Source organism: Pteropus alecto, unplaced genomic scaffold, assembly GCF_000325575.1.
Source record: "Pteropus alecto unplaced genomic scaffold, ASM32557v1 scaffold62, whole genome shotgun sequence".
Taxonomy (NCBI): Eukaryota; Metazoa; Chordata; class Mammalia; order Chiroptera; family Pteropodidae; genus Pteropus; species Pteropus alecto.
This window is the reverse complement of record NW_006432491.1, coordinates 2,772,360-2,796,249: the sequence shown is the minus strand read 5'-3', so window position 1 is coordinate 2,796,249 and position 23,890 is coordinate 2,772,360. Positions and strand designations below refer to the sequence as shown.

Here is a 23,890-nt window from a genome sequence, read left to right as displayed (position 1 = left end):
CATATATCCTCTGCCATTATAATTTATTCTTATTTCACATATTCATCATATGACATAAGATATGTCATTCTTTTTCTTTCTAAAGAGGAAAATTGTCTCTATTATAAAGTGTAAATAAACATGTAATCTCTTGTAATGTGTCTTATTATAATTTCGATCTGTCTTATTATTCTAGCTTCACTTACTTTAAGAGTTTTACTGAGTAGAAGAGTAACTTCACCAACAGCTTAGCATCTTTCTACGTAAGAGTTCCACCTAAGGAAAGGGGCAACTGTCAAGTAACAATTTCTGAATGGGCTTCCCATTCCCTGTTAGAACATCAGGTTTTTAGATTCAGGACTGTGAAAAGCAGGAGACTTGAAATATCTCAAAGCTGAATTTCATCTGAAGCTATTACTAATTCCTCAAACATTTTATTTTACTCACCAGCACAGGAAATGAACAATTTGATTTTGTGCCTTCTAAGCACATTCACTTCAACCAGATAAAAACGCTACAGCCAGAAACTTTTAGAGACCTTCTGAAATTAGAGTTATTCTAAGTGTTGACTCTTTAGATGTCCTTTGCTTCTACTTTCTACTTTACATTTTTCTATTTATACAACATATAAAATGCCCTGGAGATCAGGATATTTTGTTGTAAACCTAAGATGCAGAGCCTATACCTTTGTTCTATAAAATAGAGTTAATATAAGACATTTTACAGTTTGAAATCAATGGGGAAATGAATAACCCAATTAAAAATAGGGTAAAAAGATGAATAACACTTTGAAAATGAGGTAAAACCACTTTGAAAAAATTATGGCAGAAACTATTACAATCGAACATACATATTCTCATGAGTTCCACTTCTAGTTATAGACAGAAGAGAAATGCCCATGTGTGTGCACCAGAAGATGCATTCTTGAGTGTTTATGGCAGCATCACTTCTAATAGCTCCCGCTGGAAACTACTCAAGCATCCAACAACAAAAGAAAATAGAAATAAGTCATTATACATTCATAGAATATATACAACAACATAGATGAATCTCAGAAACATTTGAACAACAATAAAAAATCCCAAACACTGAAAATTGTATAATTTGATTTTGTTTTTAGAAGATATTTAAAAACAGATAGCAGAAATATATATAGTATTTAGAAGGTAGACAGTGTTTACCTTTGGAGAGAAAAAGGTGATTGAGAATGGCAGAAGGGAGTTTCTACAGTCCTAGCAATGTTTTGTCTTTTTTTTTTTTTTTCCCCCGTGGGTGGTAATTACACAGATGTCTTCACTTTTGGAAAAGTCATTGTCCTCTATATAATGATGTGTGCATTTTTCAGGTTAAATGTTATATTTCAATAAAACTTTATTAAACATCAATGGCAAACCAAGGGAATACTTGAAACCTCCTTTGCTTTGTCTTCTATAGATGAAGATACTCTGCTACTTCATTTTCTTTAATACTTAATACTAACAAATTTATTGTTTCTTTAGCTGAAGATATGGTACTTTCCTGATTAAAAAAAAAAAAAGAAAATGCAGAATTACATAGCTAAACATAATTAGGATTCGATATTCTCAAACAAATCTGAATTGAAAGATTATAGTTTCCAAAAGGATGCCCTTTAATATTAATACATAGACTAGACCAGTAAAATTAAAAGGTAAAGAAAGCTAGTCAGCCATTGTGTTGCTGCAGATTCAAGGTTCCAAGGTAAGGGCTATAAAGCTCAGGCAGTTGGAAGTCAATGCAGGAAGCCATAGGCAACTGTGACATAGCTCTTTATTTCAGCAAGGGCACAGCCAGCCTCGCAGGGCAGTGGAGCCTTTTATACACAGGTTAAACAATAGTGCCACACTGCCAGAAGCCCGCGCATGAGTACCGGGCACATGATTATATAAGGGGAGAAATGCTGACTCACTTCCACTAGGAAGTTAGCTGCCAGTGGTGTCAGGAGGGACCTTGACTGCAGCCATCTTTCTTTCTCCTCACAGCCACTTTCCCCTGTTATTACTGAAATAGTAGTCTAGGAGATAAATAACAATTATTATTATAATACTTCTCCATTTTATAGAAAAGAGACAGAGGCTTAGGAGGATGAATTGGCTTGGAAACAAACAATCATAGAAATAACTATTAGAAGTAATATCTAATTTGGGAGCCAAATTATATATGACATAAACTAATATTGAAATAACTTTAATTTGGATATTTTATCACCATCTGTATAAAAACATTTTTTTGACAATGAGAGTTCAGTATTTATACACCTTGCTTCAAAATTTGTGATGATAGAAATATGATTTTTTTCTTGATTTATTTTGCCTATTAAGCAATTACTTCCAGTCTATTTGGCTTAAAAAATAGATAATATCTTCCAATCTCTGATTATTGATGCAATTTCTAGTCTTTTAAAAATGTTAAGAGAATGAACAGCAGCCTTTTTAATGTTCATATTGAACTACACTGGTTGTAAAATAGTGAAATTTATAGCCTAGCTGCATTATCCTATAAGCTATTTATCATGAAATTCCACTCCAATATTCTCTGAGATATGGAAATGGTTTAGAGCTTGTGGTGGGGAATGAGAATTATGTGTGACTTCCATCTGCACACCCCATCTTAACTAAGTGTTCACTATTTCTTCTCCAGTCATTGCTTTTGAGTTTGGTGAATTGGGTGGGAGAGGGAAAGATGAGTATAAGTAATCAAAATAGAAAAGGATCAGAGAAAAAATTTACGTCTACTCAGATGTGTATTAATTTCTAAAACCATACTTTTGCTTACTGCCCTTTACCTTAACCTGTAAAAGATAAAATAGTTAAAAATAAAGCTAAAAACATAACAATGATGAAAAAATGATCAGATGATCTTAATTTTGAGATAGGAACACTAGTTGTGAAATTGTGTCCTTGAGAGGCTGGAATTGTTAACACATGCTAGACATAATTTATTTATTCTCATTTCCTCCAGTCTCAAGAAATAAATGGTATGGAGCTTTCCAATATTTTGCAGAGACTATTGTTTTGTCCTCTCTTTATACTCATGTTCTTTGTTGAATGTGGATTAAGTGATGCTAGTGATCAGACAGTCCCTAGCTAGTAACTTCTCTAGTCATAGTAGGAGGAGGTGATATGGCCAAAGCAGTCCAAACCAGTGTACGCTGCCCTGGTGGGAGGAAAGGGAAAAGTACTCTGGTCTGGGGTACTTCCCTCTGCCCTGCACTGTCTTCCATGGTGGAACCTAATCCAAAAGAGGAAGCCATGAGCAACAGAACCTGGGAAATGAGCTTCTCTGTGATCCCATCCATGGCAGCAACCATGATAGCACCAAATGAGACTATAATTCAGCCAAACTATAGCTGGCCAGTAAGCTGAAATACAGACAAAGGATTGACATCCACAGGATCCAGTTAATCATGTTTCATTTGCAAGCTTCTACAGTCATATATTTTTATTGTGTCATTCTTCTTGGTGAATACGTGGTTTATTTACCTTGATTTCCTATGTGTTTAAAGATTAGTTTTATCTAAATGTCTCTTTATATTTGTAATCTCTACCTAAATAAAACAAAAAGAATTCAAAATATGAGAAAACATTAATACAGTGATAGATACATACATGTAAATCTTTAAAACAAATGCTTACATAAATGACACTGCTTCGTGTTTGACCTTTCTCATTGAAATACTTTAAAAATTGCATTTGGATTCATAATTAGGTAAAAAAAAATTGTCCTCTAAATTCATATTACTGTGCTGTGATTTAAAATTGTCTTTTGTCTTTCATATTTTTGCCTAACAACAGATTATCTAAAATCTTAGCTGGGAGCTTTTCTCATCTGGATTCATTAAAGAGACTGTGAGTGAAAAAATTGCATAAACACAAAAACCTTATGATTTCTTCCCAGAGAAGTAATTCCCAAACAGTGATTTGCCTTCCTCTCCTTTTGCTGTGAAAGATCATTGCAGTTCTAGTGTGTTAGGCAGAAAATGGCTTTGTTAACTGCAGAGTTATAAAGGACACAGATAGTCTACTGAGCTTTCATGTATTTTCAAACCAGTGACATTCAAAAGGAATATTAAAGATTGACGTTTTCCTTGGTTCTCAGGAATTTCCTTGCTGAACAAATCTAGACTCCCAAGACTTCTTTTTCCTTTAACTTTTATTAAAAAAGAAATGTGAGAACTTCCAAAGAAAGTCTAACTTCTCTGTCCGGACTTCAGAAGTTTCCCCTTATCACATACGTGGTTACCGGTACAGTTCATTTCCTTCTACATTAAATGAAACATAACTAATATTCCAATCCTGATCCTCTTAGAATCTCCACTGGCCTCACTTTTCTCTGTGTGAATCATTACTCTGATCTGTCTCTTCACCCTTGCCTGTGTGTAAACTTTTGCCTTGTTGATGTTTTTCTCTTTTGCTATTTTTTCCTTCAGTACGCACAGATATAAGTTACAGTTATCAGGTAACAGTCTAATGTCCTTCTGTCCAATGCTGGTTGAAGAGCACATTGCGGAAAAATCAGAAAAGTATATCTCTCATCTGTTCTTCATGCCACTTTGTTGTTGTTGCCTTTCTGAGGTTGTATGCCCAGATCCAGGTTTGTGAGTAAGGGAATATTAAGATTAAATAAAAATCAGAATATTGAGAGAAATAAATTTGTGTTCAGTCGGTGCCGGGAAATAACGTATGGTTTTTGCATTTAAGAGGTCATGAATAATCAAGAGGACAATTGATCCAGTTTTTGTTCATTTTTATTTTCAAGTTTATATTCTCTATTTTCTTGGCAATTCTCATAGCAGATACACATAATGTTACCTCACAGTCTTTTCTGGCTTTGCTCTTTGTGCTCAAACCCACAAAGTCCTTATTTAACTGTTCTTTTTATCTGCAATTTTTTTCCTACTTGTCAGAACTGGTCACATCACAGAAATTTGAAATAATACACACATCTATTCACTATTGTTTTTTTGTTGTTGTTCTAATAGACTTTTTTTTTTTTAAGAATACTTTTGGGTTCACAGGAAAATTCAATCTCAAGTGAGAGTCTTGTAGGCAGAATATAGATGGGTCTAATTTTTTAATCCATTCAGCCACCCTATGCCTCTTGATTGGAACCTTTTGTCCATTTACATTTTAAAATACTTATTGATAGGTGTATATTTATTGTCATTTTGTTAACTTTTTTGGTTGTTTTTGTAGTTCTCTGTTCCTTTTTTCCTCCCTCTCTTTCCTTTTGGTTTTCTGGTTTTCTTTATTGTTTTGTTTGGGTTCTTTTCTCTCTACCTTCTGCATATTTTTTGTAGTTATTTATTTATTTTTTTTTTTATTTTGTGGTTGCCATTAAGTAAATATAGATTTATCTATATCTATAGTAGTCTATTTTGAGCTAACAGGCATTTAAATTGAAATACTTTCGTAAAACAATACATGTTCACTCCTCTCTCCATACTTTGTGTTTTTGTTGTCATATATTTTTAACTTTTTTTTGTGTGTGTATTTTCTGATTATTTATTATAGTTATAGATAATTTTGCTACTTTTGTCTTTTAACCTTTCTGTTTGCTTTTTAAGTGGCTGATTCACTGTGTTAATTCTATATTTGCCTTTACCTGTGAAAATTTCGCTTTCCTATATTTTCTTATTTCTGGTTATGGAATTTTTTTCTGCATAAAGAAGACACATTTCTTGTAAAGACGGTTTAGTGGTGATGAACTCCTTTAGTTTTTTCTTGTCCGGGAATCTTTTTATCTCTCTTTGAATTCTGAATGATACCCTTGCCAGATATAACATTGTATACTGTAGATTTCTTTCTTTCAGCACTTTAAATATTTTCTGCCACTCTCTTCTGGCCTGTGAAGTTTCTGCTGAGAAGTCAGCTGATAGCCTTATGGGATTTCCCTTGTATATGACTTGTTTTCTTCTTGCTGCCTTCAATATTGTCTCTTTATCTTTAACTTTAGTCATTTTAATTAAAATATTTCTTGGTGTGGGCCTCTTTGGGTTCATCTTGTTTAGAACTCTCCGTGCTTCCTAGACCTGGATTTCTGTTTTGTTCCCTGGATTCGGAAAACTTCCGGTCCCTTTCTCTCTCTCTTCTCTTTCTGGAATCCCTATAATGAGAATGTTAGAGAGCTTGATGTCCCAGAGATCCCTTATACTATCTTTATTTATCTTAAATTATTTTTTTCATTGTGCTGCTCTGATTGAGTGATTTTCACTATCTGTCTTCCATGTCTCTAATCTGTTCTGTTTTAATCTGCTGTCCACTCCTTCTATTGTGTGCATGTAAGGCATGCCCTGATTGACTGCTGCAGAAACCAGGTTAGACCTAGACAGCCTGTGGTCATGAGCTCTGTAGTACTTGGACAAATCCCTCTCACTCTATATTTAAACTTTGGCATTTTAATTATGATGTGTCTCAGTGTAGGCTTATTTTGGTTCATCTTGTTGGGGACTCTCTGAGCATCCTGGGGTTATATGTCTATTTCTTTCACCAGGTTAGGGAAGATTTCCATCATCATTTCTTCAAACAGGTATTTAATTTCTTGCTCTCTCTTCTACTTCTAGTATCCTTATGATATGAATGTTGGTACACTTGATGTTGTCTCAGAGGCCCCTTAAAATATCCTCATAATTGTGGATTCTTTTTTCTTTTTGCTGTTCTGATTAGGTGTGTTCTGCTACCTTATCTTCCAAATTGCTGATTTGATATTCTGCTTCATCTAATCTATTGTTGTTTCCTTCTAATGTATTCTTTATTTCAGTTATCTAGTCTTCATTTCTGACTTTTTTTTGTTTTTTATCTTAATGTTTATATTTTTATCTTTTTTGTTGAAGTTCTCACTGAGATTATTGTGTATCCTTATAACCAGTGTTTTGAACTCTGCATCTGTTAAATTCCTTGTCTCCATTTTGTTTGGTTCTTTTTTGGATATTTGTTCCAAATATTAGGGATATATTTCTTTGTCTCCCTTTTTTGGATGCCTCCCTGTATTAGTTTCTATGTATTAGGTAGAATTGCTTTGCCTCCAGGTCTTAGTAGAGTGTCCTTACATAATAGATGTCCTGTGGTGCAGTGGTGCTGTCTTCCTGGTCACCTGATTCATGTGCTCCAGTTGTTTTTCCTTTGTGTGGGTTGTGTGTGCCATCCTGTTGTAGTTGAGCCTTGTTTTTTGCTTGCATGTCAGGCTTATTGGTTGTGACTACAGTGGAAGAGCTATTGTGCAAGGGCTGACTCTACAGAACAGATTTTGCTTTAACAGGGCTCCAGTGCCCTCCCAGGGTACCCCTTTGAATGTGCCATTTACAGAGGTGGTTATGTGGTACTCTGGTGTTGTCAAAAGCTGGCCACTGGTGTGTTGACTCTGGGACCTCTTGTAAGGGGCTATTATGCAGACCAAAGTCAGCCTCTGTTTTAGCCATGCCCAAGGCCACTTGGTATGAGCTACAAGGTGATCTGTAGATGATTACTATTTGTGCTGGGCTTAGATTTGCCTGGGAGAGGCTAAACTATGAACCAAGGCAGGCTGCTGCTAGTACTGGGCTTAAGGCTGCTTAGTAAGAGGTACAAGGCCAGATGCTGCTTGTTTTGGGTTTGCGAACCTTTAAGATAGTTTAAGTGTGCATCATGAGCCAATACAGGTTGTTTGTATAGAAAAATTACTAGAAGAGGCTTAGGTGGGCCCACAAGTTGGATGGGCAAGGTCTCAGGGAATCACCAGGGTGGGGCAGATAGTGTTAGCCAGCTTGATGGAGACACAAATATGGTGGCTGCCTAGGTCTGCACGCTGGGTTGGGGGAGGGTTCAACAAAGGAACAATGGCTTCTGCTACTACTTCTATCTGGGAGAAAGCTGTCCCTCCAGTCCTCACCCTAAATCCATACAATTCAGTTCTTCATATGTCTCTAGTGCTTTACAAGCTGCTCTCTCAGTGCTAGAGCTCAGGGCACATAAGTCTCCAGTAAGTCTGTGCATGGGCCCTTTAAGAGGAATACCTGTCACTCCAGCCACCCTTCATCTCACTCAGCCACAATCTTGGTTGGTTTTTACAGCCAGAAGTTGTGGGGACTTCTCTTCCCAGTACTGGAACCTTGGGCTGGGGAGTATGGTATGGGGCTGAAACCTCTCACTCCTCAGAGGGAACCTCCAAACCCAAAATAGTCCTCTCAATTCTCAACTGCCACACGTGGGCGTGAGACCAGCCCATTTTCATCTCTGCCCCTTCTATCAGTCTCCATGTGATTTCTTCAGTATATCCTCAGGTATAGAACTGTTTTAGCTAAACTTTAAGCAATTATCAATGATGATTGTTCCGTCATTTAGTTTTGATTTTAAGGTGGTCATGGGAAGAAGCAAGAACAGTATTTTACTTACTCTGCCATTTTGACTGGAAGTCTACTAGTTTGATGGAAGCATTAAGCAAATAAAATCTATACCATTAAGTAACTTTTTAACAAATATGACATTTTTTATTTTAACAATTTAATGCTGCTAAATATAGTTATTTAGTGTATTTTAGTGTAATTTAATTTAAATACAATATAACAATCTTATGAAATGAATACCTACAATATACTTCAGAAAATTATCAGGCAATAAATCTTTCTTAAATTTATTAAAAATATATAGTTTTCTGAAAATATTCTTAATTCTAAATCTGGAGAGGATAATGATATTTTTTACTTTCAGAAAAAAATATTACTCTCAGTAACTTGATATTGCTATTTATTTTTAATTTTATTAATTTCATTAAATTTAATTAATTTTATTAAATTGTTTTGTTAAATTCCTTTATTTGCTTGTTTTCCTAAATTAAAAAAATAATATAAGTTATCAAAAATTATAGCATTTTTAGTCTTCTAAAGTCACATACAGCATTATTTATTACAATAAAATTTAAACATAACCATCCTTCTTATAAATATATTTATATTATCCTCTTATCACTGGAGGGTTTTTTTTGTATGTGTTGAGTGTGACCTAACTATCGACAGAATTGTTAATTCTATTTAGCTAATGTCCCCTTTTAACCTTTGGGATGAATAAAAGAGAAAATTTATCATTTCTGTGCCTTTCAGCTACACATCTTTTGGCAAGAATGGAGGTATATACCATTCATCTCTTTCATTATCAATTTATTTCATGAGAAAAAAATGCTAGAAACGATTGTGGGAATATTGTAAAATTTAGCAAAATAAATAACATGTGCACTTGGATTAAGAAATAGCACAAAGAAATGTGTAAAGGGTATTTCCATTACACTGTACAAGAGACATCTCCAGATGTGGACCTTCGTAAAATGGCATCATTTCCAGTGATAACTAGGCCTTTGGAATAAGAAAAAAAAAAATTCTTACTCTATCTTTGAAAGCAAATTCAAAACACAGGGAACACATACTTATCCATATTGATGTCAAGGAGGTTATCATGATGACTTATAGCTTGTCATCTGCATTAGCTGAATGAATCATACACAAGCACATTTATAGGCTTCCTTCCAATAACAAAGCCTCTACATTTTCTTTTAAGTTATCTCTATAAAAATGTTTAAAAATTACCACCGAATATAAATTCTTTGTTTTTTTTTACACTTAAAAGAATTGTGGGGTGAAGAGTCAAAGAAGTACAAATTAGTAGTTGATGGTCATGGGAATGGGATGCACAGCATAGGAAATACAGTTAGCATTAATATGACGGTTAGGTGAAGAGCCACGGGAGAGAAGAGGAATTGGGGGGGGGGGTGATCATTTTATGTCTAACTAACGAACTGTATACTGGAAACTAATTAAAATAAATAAATTAATTTAAAAAAAGGAACGAATGAACAAATTTAACCCTGGGGTGGAGGAATAAAAAAGAATTATAATATTTCAGTATGTATAGTTTTAATTCTCAGTTTTCTCTAAAACAAATACTTGTTCATTTCATCTTAATATTATTTATTTAGAATCCAATACTGTAGTGGCTATTAATTAAGTGGAAACCACTTTTAAGTCTCAAAGTGCTTTCCAAAATATTGTAAATATAAAACCAGGTAAACATTTATTTCAACATGTTAATTGATAACTAGAAATCCCAAAGTCGAAAATGTGATACAGAAGGTAAATTAGATAAAATTAAATATTTTAATTAAAATTTAAAATAGAAATTAATAGTCACTTTTAACAGTTGTAATGCTTTCCTGCATGCCTAGGCATCTGGATTCCATTGCTCTCTCTAGTTTGTGACTGTGATTTAACGTGGCTTAGGGAATTTACGCAAGATTATGCCTGAAATGGTCAGCCTTAGGCTGCTGCTACGTGTGAATATCCCAGAAGGCTCCAACAATGCTCCATCTCTTCAGTTAAAGTAGAGAGATTTACTTGTGGTATGTAACGTTCTCTGTGACCATAAAAAGGAAATGTCTTTTTTTTTTACCCTCTTTCTATACAGGCTTATTTTATAATACTGTATTTGGAAGAATATTATCAGGAAACATTTTTATAGAATGTGATTAAAAGTACAGTCAATTTCTTTTTCATCATCAGCATTTTTATTTAAGGAAATTTTTATGATTATAAACTATTAGAGCTGGAAGAGTCCTTGAGGATAATTAATTTCACTTGTATAATTTCGAAGGACAAATGTCAAGAAAAAATATTTTTCAACAAGAACGCTGACCATCGTTAGTCTTCACTTATGTCTCATTATTACTTAGGTTTCAATGATTTACGTTTATCAGCTTTAGATGTAATGATTGTTAATATTCACTGCTAGAAAAAAAACATTCAACAAATCCATTAAATGGTTCTTTTTTACATAAAATAGGACCACGAACATCACTTAAGTAATAAAAACTAATTTTAATGTATCTTTGTGTATTTTAAAACTTTTGGATTTAATAAGCATATGTTCATATTCTGACAAATTAACTATCAGGCTTTACTTAAAGAACTGAGTATAGCTTCTTAAGTTATTATTTGATTCTGATTTTAAACTTTTAATATAAATAATATCTCTATCTACCTATTTATTTATTACTATTATAGCTTTACATATGAATAAATGAATATAAATACATATATATATTTGTGTATAATAATTGAGCCTGCCTCTTGGAACTATATTCAGATGATAGCTTACAGCAGAAGTTTGCTTTCTAATGACCTATTTACTAGAAGCCAATTTTTGAATTTCTCTAAACAGATAATTTGAAATAAATTAATATAATTCATTTCTATCCAGATGGAGAATAAAAATGATTTGGTCTTTATTTCCAAATAAATCTCAAATTTGTTCATATCTTTCATCTTTACTATCAACTTCTAGTTTGTGTCACAATTGAATGTTTCCTGGAATACATTATATCTTAACTGATGTCCCAGTGTTCATTTTTCTCCCTCTCTAATCTATTATATTTGGGGAATTCATTTAAAAATACATACCTCATTACATCATTCTTTTGCTCTAATCCTTTTACAGCTTCCTATTTCTTAAAATAAAAAACAAAATCCTCAACATAGTTAACACTTTCAGTATGCTGTAGCCCCTGGCTGTTCTCTACAACCTCAGTTCATTACTCTTCCCTTTACTCAGTGATGTTTAGCCATCGCAGTGTTTTTTCAGTTCCTAGACATTCTTAAGCTTTGTTCTCACTCAAGTACTGTCTACATGCTGTTTACCCTGCCTAAAATATTCTTACATCTCTTCTTCTATTAATAGTCATCTTCCTTTTCTTAAAAATTAATTACTTGGAAAGTTTTTATTTCATCCCTCTTCCTACACACCTTCTCCTTATCAAACAAACAGTGAATTAGGTCTCTTTACAATCTCTCAAATCAAGTCAAGTCATTTGGTTTTTCATCTTAGCATTTATCACAATTTGTTATTATACATTTTGTGTTTAATTTTAGTTGCTTCAATGAAATTCCAAGCCCATTAGTACAGAAACTTGGTTTAGATCACTGCTTCATCATGAGTATTAGCAAAATGCCTCACACACCATAGATGTTGAATCAGTTTTTAAAATAAATATATAAATCAATAAAAACATTTTATAAAAAGTGTGATTCCAAGATGTTGGTCATATAGACTTTTAATGAAGTACATAAGATTACTAAATATATATGTAATATTCTCTATACATATAAGGTATGATTATTTGTTAATGATTGAAATATCTAATGATGTATTTATAAAATAAAAAGTTTTATTATTTAGAAAAATTTAAAGAAAATTATATTAAATTATAGGAAAGTGAAATTTCCCTTTGCATATTATTCTCTATAATTTAAATTTAATAATATTATCTGATTTATTAAAACCAATCTCTCCACTTCCTTATTAAAATAATTTAAATATTTCCATGTTTTACCATTCTATTCCATTCTATTATTACTCGAGAATGGAATCATTAATTTATATTGATAAGAAATTTTGCTCAAGCAGGTTTCAGGTCTAGACATATTATTTTTTATAAATTGTATAAAATGATTAGTTAGATGGCTAATTCTCTAGAGATAGTACCTACAAAATTGCAAGCTCAATTTAAGTACTTGTTTTGAAATACTGACCCTTAAAATCAAACTCCATCCATAAATATGGTTGTATTGCACTACTAGAAATAAAAGCACAAGAACATGTATATTTACTTCATTAGAGATTCCTTTATGCAATACATCTTTTAAACTTCTAAAGTTTAAGTTAAGTACATGTATAGAATCTAAACTGGTACATGTATTACTGGGTAAATGCAGTTTTATGTCTAAAGCTGTAATGCAGCAAGTGATTAAAACCTCCTATAATTCATTTTCAACAATATCTTAGAATGCTATAATTCTGTATCTTTTAAAAATATACTATTAATTCTTTTGTTACAGAGAGTCTTAGAATCACTTTTTTTGTTTATATATATATTTTATTTTTTTCAGTTTCTTTTTATTAGTTTCAAGTATACAGTATATTGGTTAGAAATTTATATAGTTTATAAAATGATCCCCCTAATTGCTCCTTCTCTTTTGAGCCCTAAGACGTAGAGGTAAGATTAGGAAATACTATCTACTTCACCTGTTGGGCTGACAGAAACCCAACCTGAGATTACTTGGATACATAACAAGTAAATATACTGAGCACAGGCATATGTTATGATTCTATTTCTGATTTCAGTAATCTTTTTATCTTACTTTAATTCACTTATCTACACATGACATTTCTAGAATTATCAGAATTTTTTGGAGATAAAAATTTCTTTAACTTTTATGTTTTGACTTGCTTTGGTATCCAAAGGACTTAAAATTGCTTATTGTCAGACATTGATGATGGTAAAACTGACTAAAATAAATTTATATTATTTTTAGAAGAAAATATTGGGATTATAAAAACTATGTTTTAAAATTTAATATAAGCTCATCTTAATTATTTTAGGTTCAAACTGCTATTTTATGTTGTAAGTTTCATACAGAAATTAGTATAAGATTATATAACTGAATTAACTAAAAAATTTGGAAATTATTTAAAATACTATTCATTTATTTTATTCTCATTGTAGTATTTTATAAAACACAGAACCTATGTAAAATTAATTAGTAATAATAAACATTAAAAGTTAAAATAAAAGTGCTAAAAAGGAATGAGAAAATAGTATAAAGTAGAAAATAAAATGAACTATATACTTGATATAGTTCAATGATTGTATTGTATTTGGAGAATTATAGTATCGCTAATTACATTATTAGTAACTAGCATGATTTGCATATATCTCTTTCATTCTTGCACAAAATCTCATTGATTTTCTTGTCATCTGTATAATAAACTCTAAATCTTTATTCTTTTATTTATCAGATATTCTAAGAGATATCATAAATATTTTATGTGCTTTTTGTGTATAATTTGGATTTCTAATTTAGTCAGAAACTCAGACATACTTGTAAAATTTGGTTTTAATTCTTGCAAAAACTAGTAAGTAGAGGTTAAAAATAACTTTGAAAGAAGGCAATTATAAATACTATTAAATCTGGAATCTAGCCCAGAAGAAAAATTTCAATTGATAGAACACTTTAATTGATTTTCACTTGGAGATCCTTCAAGGGTACTTGAGAAACAGAAATTGATGCTTATAACGTCTTAAAACTGCTTTCTCTGACATTTTACAGTTTAAATTCAGTCATTATATATTCAAGGTTACAAAGGACTGACTACTATTTAGAAAGAGACAAGTGAAAAATCATATTGCCTGATGGAATTTATGACATAAAGGTTTTAAATTTAGTGACTAAAGAAGCTAACATGCATTTGAAAGAAAATAAATTGAAAAAAAAAAGAGATAAAATGGAGGAAAGGTGAAGTATAGGTAGGAATATGTTAAAATATTAACTATTTCATATAGAAAATTAAAAATAGAAGACAATTTATGCAAAAAATGTTTAACATCAGCAAGTTTAACTTAGTGACTATTTGTGGTTGAATATTTTTTATGAAAAGATAATATAAATAGTGAAAGTGCATGAAACATAAAGTATAGTGTAGCAAATAACTTGAAACAAACATCTGTTTAACATAAACCAAGCAAAGAAATAAATATTGTCAGTTTATTAGAAGTTATGTATAGTCCCTTCCTTAATATTATCCTATTCTTCTTCCCTGGAGATAACCTCTATCTTGACTTTAGGATGTTTAGAGTGGGTTTAGAGGAGTGGAATTAGACACAAGCAAAATTAGACTTGTTATATTAAAAAGTAGGTTTGTTGAAGTTAAGTAGATTTCAGAACGTTTAAAGGACATAGTCTATAATGCAAAGGTCCAAGGCATATCCAGTAGGAAAGGCTAGAAAGTAAGACCTGGAAGCAATGTTTGGGGAGGTAACAACTAGAAATTTTTCAGAAATCACTACTTGTATACAATAAAAATCATGAGATTTCGGGTTAAGGATTATATTGACTTCCAAACAGGTTTTAAAAAGAAATCTGCAACTAGTGCATTATAAGTCAGATAAAATCTTTCATTCCAAGGTAACTTACAGATTTCCTTCAAATGTATAGCTTAAAATGACAGTTAACTATATTGGCTAAAAAGTATGAAATATATTTAGAGTGTTAAGAAAAAATATTTGTTTTCATCAATTTTATGATTTTCTAGTGTTGAGGTTCTAGACCATAGAAATTTGGATAATTTTAGAGAAATTAAAACTGTGGCAAATATATTATGATAGTTACAGTAGGTTATAAGCAAGCCTTATAATTACATTCTAACTTACAGTTACAAATGCATTTCTATACAGAGGACATTTTAAATTTGTGAGTATGGATGATAACATTTATCTTTGTATTTCTGGTAGCTAGCCACAGTTCCTAGTTCTCAGAAAGCACTTAATAAATGCTTGTTGCAATGAATTGCCTTTAATAAAAGTTATTCATACTTCCACATTAAATAAAATGCGTTTATTGGCACATTTTCAAGGGGAAAAATCTAAGTAAATTTTATTTATGCAAACCTTTGTGTTTTTACATATGATTGCTGCTAGATTTATATCAAACTGACAATGTAAAAGAATATATTGAATTGCGAAGGCTTGGTTTGAACTTTTGAAGGAATATTATGATTCATGAGCAAATAAATTTTATAAGCTTAACAAAGAAGATATGAACAAAGAGGAAATAACCAGGAAAAGAAATTATGCATTTTAAATTTATAGGTATGATGTGCTGCTGTCCATTTTATCTTATTCTTAACATTGTGAATCTTGGTGAATATTATATTGTCTAGCCAGAAGATAGCATATACGCATCTGGTAATTTTTGATATTTTGTGATTCAGAGTTTCAGAAAAAATTTGTTTGGGCCCCATTTGCTTCATTTCCATATGTAATGTGCATATACATATATTTTTTCTCCTCCTTCTCCTCCTTTTTATCTTCTTGTCTGAATTCTGAGAAAATTGTTGCGTTATTACTAGTCTGTCCTCCTACGAGACTATCTCCATAAAGGAAGGTACTGTGTCTGTCATATCAATGTTCCAAGGATCTAGCATGGGGTTGATTACCCATTTATTATAAAAGAATATAACTCAAGAACAGTCAGATGAAAGAGATGCATAGGGCAAGATATGTGGGAAGGGACATGGAGCTTCTATGCTTTCTGAGCACACAGCTCTTCCCAAATCTCCATGTGTTCACCAACCTGAAAGCAGCTAGAATAAATTTTGAAGAAATTAAGTCATCTTCTGAAAAGATGTAATAGCATTAAATATTCTTAATTGTGTTCAATGTTAGATAACTTCAGAATTATGTTTAAGATCATTACATTTCTTAATACTAAATGAACATTTATATTTGAGTACTTTAAAAAACATTTTTTTTTTTCTGTCGTTCATTCCATAGTACTTATACGGAGTAGCTCTGGCAGTTTATACTTAGAGATATACTCAGTATCTAATTCCTTTGACTGTTCCCTGTATTATTACTGACCGTTTGAAAGCAATGCTGTTTTACCTGAAGTGAATGTCTTCAAAAATAACAAATTAAAGTTCCCAATTGACTAACTGGTACTTTTTCTTCAAATTAGGCTTTTCAATGGGTGAAAAACAGATTGCCTTCATCTGTCTAAATGAACTATGGTCATTGTTTGCTTCTCTATACTTTATGACAAAAATTGCTGAATAAGGATGATGATTTCTCCACCTCTTTAACATGCTTTAGTTTTGGGCCTATTCTGAAATTAACAGACAAAATTGATGTGAAAGTTGTTGACTCTGTAAAACAAGCAAATTAAAAAAAGAGAAAAGAGAAACAGGATTCTACCAATGGACTTTTTCCTCTATGAAGGATGTTATTGGTGGATAACATATAGTAGGTAATGAATAAATGTTTATCAGATGATGGGGGAATAGATTTCCTTTTTTGTGCATACATTTATTAGTACTAAGTGTACTCATGTGAACATCTGTGTAATCCCTCACACACAACCGTTAAATATTTTTAAGGGGGAAAATGAACCTTGGCCTGAAAAGAAATTTCTGTAAAAATTTCCAACACATTTTCATGTGTCAGTAGTTTTTTTTAATGTGATTTTTTTAATCTGTAGTTTATGTACTATATAGAAATTTCAAAAAATATTTATTAGTTTATTAAAAACAATAAACCCATTACATATTAACATATCGTGTATTTTATAATAAATAACTAAAATTTTCAAAATAGTTATAAGGGAGGCATTGTTTTACAGTTATAATCTTTCTTTTTAATTTTAGTTGACATACAGTATTGTATCACTTTTGGTTGTACAACATAGTGATTAGACATTCATATAATTTATGAAGTAATAACCCCAATAAGTCTAGTACTCATCTGACACCATACATAGTTATTACAATGTTATTGACTGTATTCCTTATGGTTCGGGAGTTTTATATTTATTGCTAAAAATAACTCATACAAGCACTGTTTCTTTTGATTATTGATGTAACGTGATGTTATATGTCTGAACCCTCTGGGCGACAGTCATCACTACTTGTATACAATGGGTTTTCCATTTAAATTGACAAATGACATTTTCCTAGTATCGCTAAAATGGTCCAGGTCAATTAAGGGCTTAACATCCAACAACTGGGGAAGTGGGGTGTTATTATATAATGCTGTCATTTAATTACAACTGGCTTTGACACATGTTGGCTTGATATAATTATTTCTATTACACTTTAACAAAGTATGAAAATATACTGAATGATTCAAAGTAAAGAGGTGAAAAGCCAACATATCTGATAATTTTTAAATGAGAGTTCAGAGGTATAAAATATGTTAAAGTATCTTTAATTTGGGAGAGACTGCTCAGTGTCTAAATTCGTGTTGCCCTGGAAGGCAAGACAGTTAACTTTCCTTTCTATGATGTCTAGACTTGAAAGCATGTCCAGGGTATAACTTCAAGAATGGGCATGGACAACTATGAGTTAAATAAAATAATTTAGATTATTAAGATAAAAAATTTAAGTTGATATACGTAAAATATATTTATAAAGTTCTATATTCTCAGTCTTTTTAAGATTTGGATTAAATATAATGTATGTAAAACATATACTTCTAGCCATTTTTGGATTTGGAAGATGGTATTTGACTTAATTTGTTTGATGATGGGACACTCATCCAAAACATTCATGAGTCAGACCAAGATGAATATCAGTGTATGACCAGAAACTCAGCTGGGAAGGTCAAGATGCCATGCTCAGATATTACAGTCTTCAAGGTAAACTTTTTTTTTTTTTTTCCTGATTGCATTTAATGTAAGTATATCAGTTATCCATCTGTTATTTGTACTAGAAAGTGACCTTATATTGCTTCTTTAAATTATGTAATGCTTAAAACTGAAACAGTTGTCACTGGTTATAATTTTCTAATCTTTGTTTAGAGAAACATGAAACTTTTTCTCTTGAGTTTTATTTTAATTTCTTGCATTAGTTCTATTCCTTTTCAGTCACCATAGATGCTATTCTAAGACTTTGCTATTCTCCTTTTGATTACCCATCCAACTTCCTCAGAAGATGACCCAGCATCCTGGGACAGTAGGAAACAATGACATCCAAGCAGGAATATCATCCTTTTTAGTAATTCATTCAAAAATTTTTTCATAATTCACTTGTTCAACAAATACATATCGTGCACCCACTGAACTAGCTTTTGAAGATTTCAAAGTTAACAACCATGCTCCTTTAACTTTCCAGGGACCATATTTTCAATGACTTACATAAACCAGACACAATAACTGTAACACATTTTTATTAATATTATTTTGAGATAACAGAAATAGTGAGACACTGTCTCTCACCTTACTGAGCTTAGAGTGTGTTAGGTGACAGCCATAATTCAACAAAATGTTAAGTTTTATGGTGGATAAAGAGAAGGTATAAGGCTTAAAGGACAGTTGTGCTCTGGTAAGTTTTTAAAAACTGGCTTTGAGGAGTGAGAGAGAAGCTCTGATTTGCAGCATTTGCCATTTTCTGTGATATAAATGATTTCACCATGGCCAATTTCAGGTTATTGATGTCACATTGCTAAATGTGGAGTAGGGAGGACATGTATAGTAACACACCATTATATAATATTTCTATGTAGACATAATAGATTTAAATAATCTCAAGACTTTGGATAATAATACAAAATAATTAGATGTGAAAAATTTATCTTTGATATTAACAAGATTTTTTAATTGTGTGTTCATGTAATTTGGAATAATGACTATGAGTTGCTACCAGCTTACAAACTTTTTAAAAATTAACAACCAGGTCTCCAGAGCCAGCTGCAACATGCCCTTTACAGAAGAGGAGCCCTTGGAGCAGACTTGGAGAACTATGTTAATTCAAGAAAGGTTTCTCCAGGAATAGTGACATTTAAGCTGAAAGCAAGGACAAAAGAGGAAGCCAGATAAGTAAATTTGAAACATTATTTTAGCAGAAAAGTCAGTAAAAGAAAACAGAACAGGGCACATCCAAGACATGGATGTTCTGGATGCCATGAAGATACAGATGAGGAGCTGGAATTGCATGAGATTTGGTGAAACATAAGAAAGGGGCAGATCATTCAGACTATTCATGAGTATATCCTAAGAGTGATCACAATTAGATTTTTCTTTTACAAAGATTTCTCTGGCGGCAGTTTGGAGAACAAGCACAAGAACAAAGTAAGACAAGGAAGTTAGCAGGCTATTGCAATGACATAGAATTGAGCAGAAGCATGGATAGTGGCGTGGATAAGGTAATGATAAAGGGAATAGAGAAAACTGCACTGAATTAAGAGTTATTCCAAGATAAATATTCATTTGAATTGAAGATTGAATATGGGATAATTATGGAATTTTTTTTACAGTTCCCAAGTAATTTCTAACTGACAAACTTACTAGCTTATATAGCTCCTCAAAGCCTCATTCTCTTTCATCTCTAGGTGAAGCCCGCCACTGCACATGGAAGTATTCCTTCTTTGACTTCCTCTTGATCACTTCCTCTTTAACTTCCTCAGGATCATTTCCTCTTGATCCTGTCTTAAGTCATCACCCTTCTTTCTCAATCTTTCCAGTCTGCTTTAAATTGGCTATTCTCGATAGCCCTTCCTTCCCCTCTCTTCCTTCAGTCAACCCGAATCACATTCATTCCTTCTCCTTTGTGCTCTCTGTTTTAAAGCAATTCAACTTGAATAATTAATGTACAATTCATAGTTTGTATTGCTGATATCTTTTCTGAGACATGCACTGAAATTTCCACTGCCTTCTTGCTCACTTTTACACGTAAATTTTTTACATGCCTCAAACATATTTGCCTGTATTTCATCTCATGTTTGTCATCCTCTACTGCTACCCTTTCTTCATCAAGTCTATAAAAATTTAATTCCAAGATGAATCATATTATCTTCTCTTTTATTTCCACTGCCATTGACTCACTTCAAAAACTTTCCTTATGTGAATTATTATATCTTTCCCTCTACTCTCCCTTTCCTCTTGCCGCCACATTTTGTCTGTGAGACTTTGTGCCAAACTCTAATAAAATGATTTCCAAGGTATACTGTAGTTTTTCGAACTATGTGTTTTTTCTTCAGCTGTCATAACTAAAGCATGAGCATACAGGAAAGAAATGTGTCGTGTGCATCTTTATATCTTTCCAATATCTGGCATTTTACTAATATGCTTAAGACAATCAATATTGTTAAAATTGAATTAAATCTTGATTGTTGAATTAGTTTAAATCAATTTATCTCTACCCTTCAGGATATATTCATCTGAGGAATTAAGGAGCCACCAAAACTTAGGGAAAATATTTAGGCATTTTTAACATTCTAATAAGTCTTTAATTTCTGCTTAAGAACATTTGAACATTTAACCCCTAAAATAAAGTATAGATAGGTACTAGCAGTGTCCATACTACATCTTGGTGTCAAGGCAATCAGTCTTAAAAAAAATACACACACACACACACACACACACACATATACATATATACACACATATATATTTTAGATTTAATTGTATATAAATTTATTTTAGATTTAATTATTTGAGAAGTTAATATGTGTGTATGTAATATTTTAGTATAAAATCATTTTGAAAGTGAGAATAATCTTGAAACCACAATGTAACATAAATAAACCTACATAACTTCTGTATTTTGTTTTTTTTTTTCCTCTCCTTTCCTTTCCCTTAACCAAGCCTAGTTTTGCAATCTAGCCCCAAGACACAGAGGTTTTCAGTGGCACCAGCACAGCTTTGGAATGTAAGGCCATAGGCCACCTGCATCCCCTTTGGTACTTGGACCTGGGACGTATAGAGCAGTGGAGAGAGATTTTTATTTAGAGTTTATTTTTTAAGTAATAGAATTTAAAAAAGTAATCTGTTCCACATTAAAACTTGGATTTTTTTTCATTTCAGTCTTTATCCAAATCAACCATTAGTAATAAAAGAGATAAAGTCATTAATCTGGCAATAAACTGTCAAAAGATATTTGTGCTTCAGGATACTTTACAGATATAGGGAAGACCCTCCAGATATGAAAGTGAAAAGGCGATGCCCTACATCCAAGCTGTCTACTCAGCAGAGCTTCAAAATACAGTGATAGTTCTTATAAATAACCTAACTGTGTATCAAAATCAATATTAAAACTATTCTGAACACAATAAATAATTTATATGCATAACCATGCAATCATGTTCAAAAGAATTTATGTTTTTGTGCTATTCTTTTGCTCTTAACTCTGGGCTGCCCATTCTATTGTGGCTTTTGTGTGTGGGGGGGAGGTGTAGGTATGAGTGTGTGCATGCGAGCTTGCATGCACTCAACACTCCTTTGTGAGCTTAGAAGTTTAATAAACAGAATATGTGTTATTAAAGCAATGCCAAAAGTTCTATTTTATTCAAAAGTTTTTCATTAGTTGACAGGAGTACTATAATTCACAATTTTCCATTTCAAAGGCTTCCTGTAGTCATGAACATTATCATTTAGTTAAGAAATTTTACTATTTTACTTAAAATTTGCATAAGATTTTAACTATCAAAAAAATCAGATCCTGATAAACACAGGGAAGAAGAAACAGTTTAAAACTATGGAACTGATTGGCATAGTTCAGTACTAGAGTTGGGGTAACTTTAGGGCAGTGAGTGCTGGTTGCTTCTAGCAGTAAAACTGACTCACTAAAAAGCACAGTACATCTATCCTAGATTTTCAGCATTCAGTAAATGTTTTCTGAATTAAATTCTCTAGTATCAGCTCTTTAATTAATAGTATATTAAAAATGTCTTGTTTCCATTGAAATGTCTGAAAAAAAAATTTTCCCCTAGAAATTTTAATATCATGAAAATTATTTGCTATGCACTAAAAAGGAGTAGAAATTAAATTTTTTCTTGAAGTCTTTGGTAATTCCTGAGAGAACTTACTTTTGAAGGACCCAAACATTATTTTTAGACTTTTAAAGTGTTCGATTTAAAAATATTTTCAAATAAGCGGTTTTTTTATTGCTTATATTATTTTATGTTTCATATCTGTTTTTTAGAAGCATAATGCCTATTCAAACAGTTGCCACTAATAATTTTCTTTATTTCACATCTTGCTGATCTTTTGTTTCTTAGCTCTTTATGTTTAGTTTCTATTTGTTCTACTTGTTCATTTGCTTTAATTGATGTTTAACTAAACTCTAGTAACATTTATGGTCCTGTTCATTCCTTATACTACAATACACTAATGATTTCCTTTTGTCATCATTTTGCACTAAAATCACCGTCTACTTATCTTTTGTTCCTTGCAGTTGTGTACTTGTTACTTGTAGTTCTGTGTGTCAGAATTTTTAATTGGTCTTGATATTGTTCATTTATCACATAATAGATTTATAAAAGAAGCTTGTTTTATTTGACTAGTACATAGAGTAAATATTCTAAGATTTATCTCTTTTGGGTCTTCAGCAGATGTTCCATAACTTTTTTTTAGTTCTTTTTATGTCCATTTAAGCTAAGATCAAAATTACCCACATATAATTTTTTTCAAGAAAGTGGCTTCCAAAGTAACACCCTTGAATGTGTTTGTGTCTTTCCACAATGCCAAGTTTGTTGAGTGGAACCTTTTCAGATAAGCCAATCAGGTACACATGTAGGTTAACACGCCACACACAGAGGAAATACAGAGTTTTATGTGACAGAGCAAAGTGATGAAAGCGCTTAGTGTCTCCAAAGTGAGCTCGGTTGACTCGAGGTAAGGATAGCTGCATGGCAGTCATAAGTCAGCGGCTACAATAGAGCAGAAGGTCCATGATGCTCTGGGGTTAGTCTTGAACATCCTCTGTCTAAGGTATTCAGTTTATGTGGACTTTACAAGGTGGGATCCTCATGCATGTTGGCCCCTGTAGTTGCGGGCTTATCCAGGGCAGCTGTGGCTGATGTCTCTGTGGTTTTGGGCATTCTGGTCATATCCTAAGGGTGTTCCAATTGTGTGCCAGTTGACATTACTGTCATGGCTCCCACGGATTCCCTTTTGTAAAGTCCAAAATGTCCTGATTTCTTTATGCTTTATACAATTTTCATTGCTAGACTGGCTGAGCAAATTATAAATAAAATGGAAAAAAAAAAAAGCTTCAATAAAAGGTGCAAATCGCAGTGTGGAGCACTTAGGTGAAAAGGCCTATTGTCATAAACAGTGTAAATAAAAATGCTTTCTTTGTATTACGTATCGTGATCATGGATTTCATAAAATACACTAGAATGTGTATTTTATACACATTCAATATCAAAATGCTTCATCTAAGCACATGACATTTAACATTAGAGATGGGACTCTGATGGCCACTGTTGTAAGTGGAAGGACCAGAAATGTCAACCTCATCATTCCTTCTAGTTTCTCCAGACTTCACTACCTGCCTTTGTGATGTTCTTCTGTTCTTTTGGGTTTTCTCACAATTGAATCAAACTT

General features: G+C 32.2%; 1 protein-coding gene across 1 annotated transcript in view; it reads left to right on the top strand.

Moving 5' to 3' along the window:
• Nucleotides 1–23,890, top strand: part of PXDNL (peroxidasin like) — a 495,544-nt gene that overhangs the window by 340,801 nt on the left and 130,853 nt on the right. Inside the window, 3 exon segments of the mRNA XM_025043730.1 lie at nucleotides 467–536; nucleotides 3,773–3,845; nucleotides 4,427–4,590. Of these exon segments, the coding sequence (XP_024899498.1) occupies nucleotides 467–536; nucleotides 3,773–3,845; nucleotides 4,427–4,590 (307 nt within the window).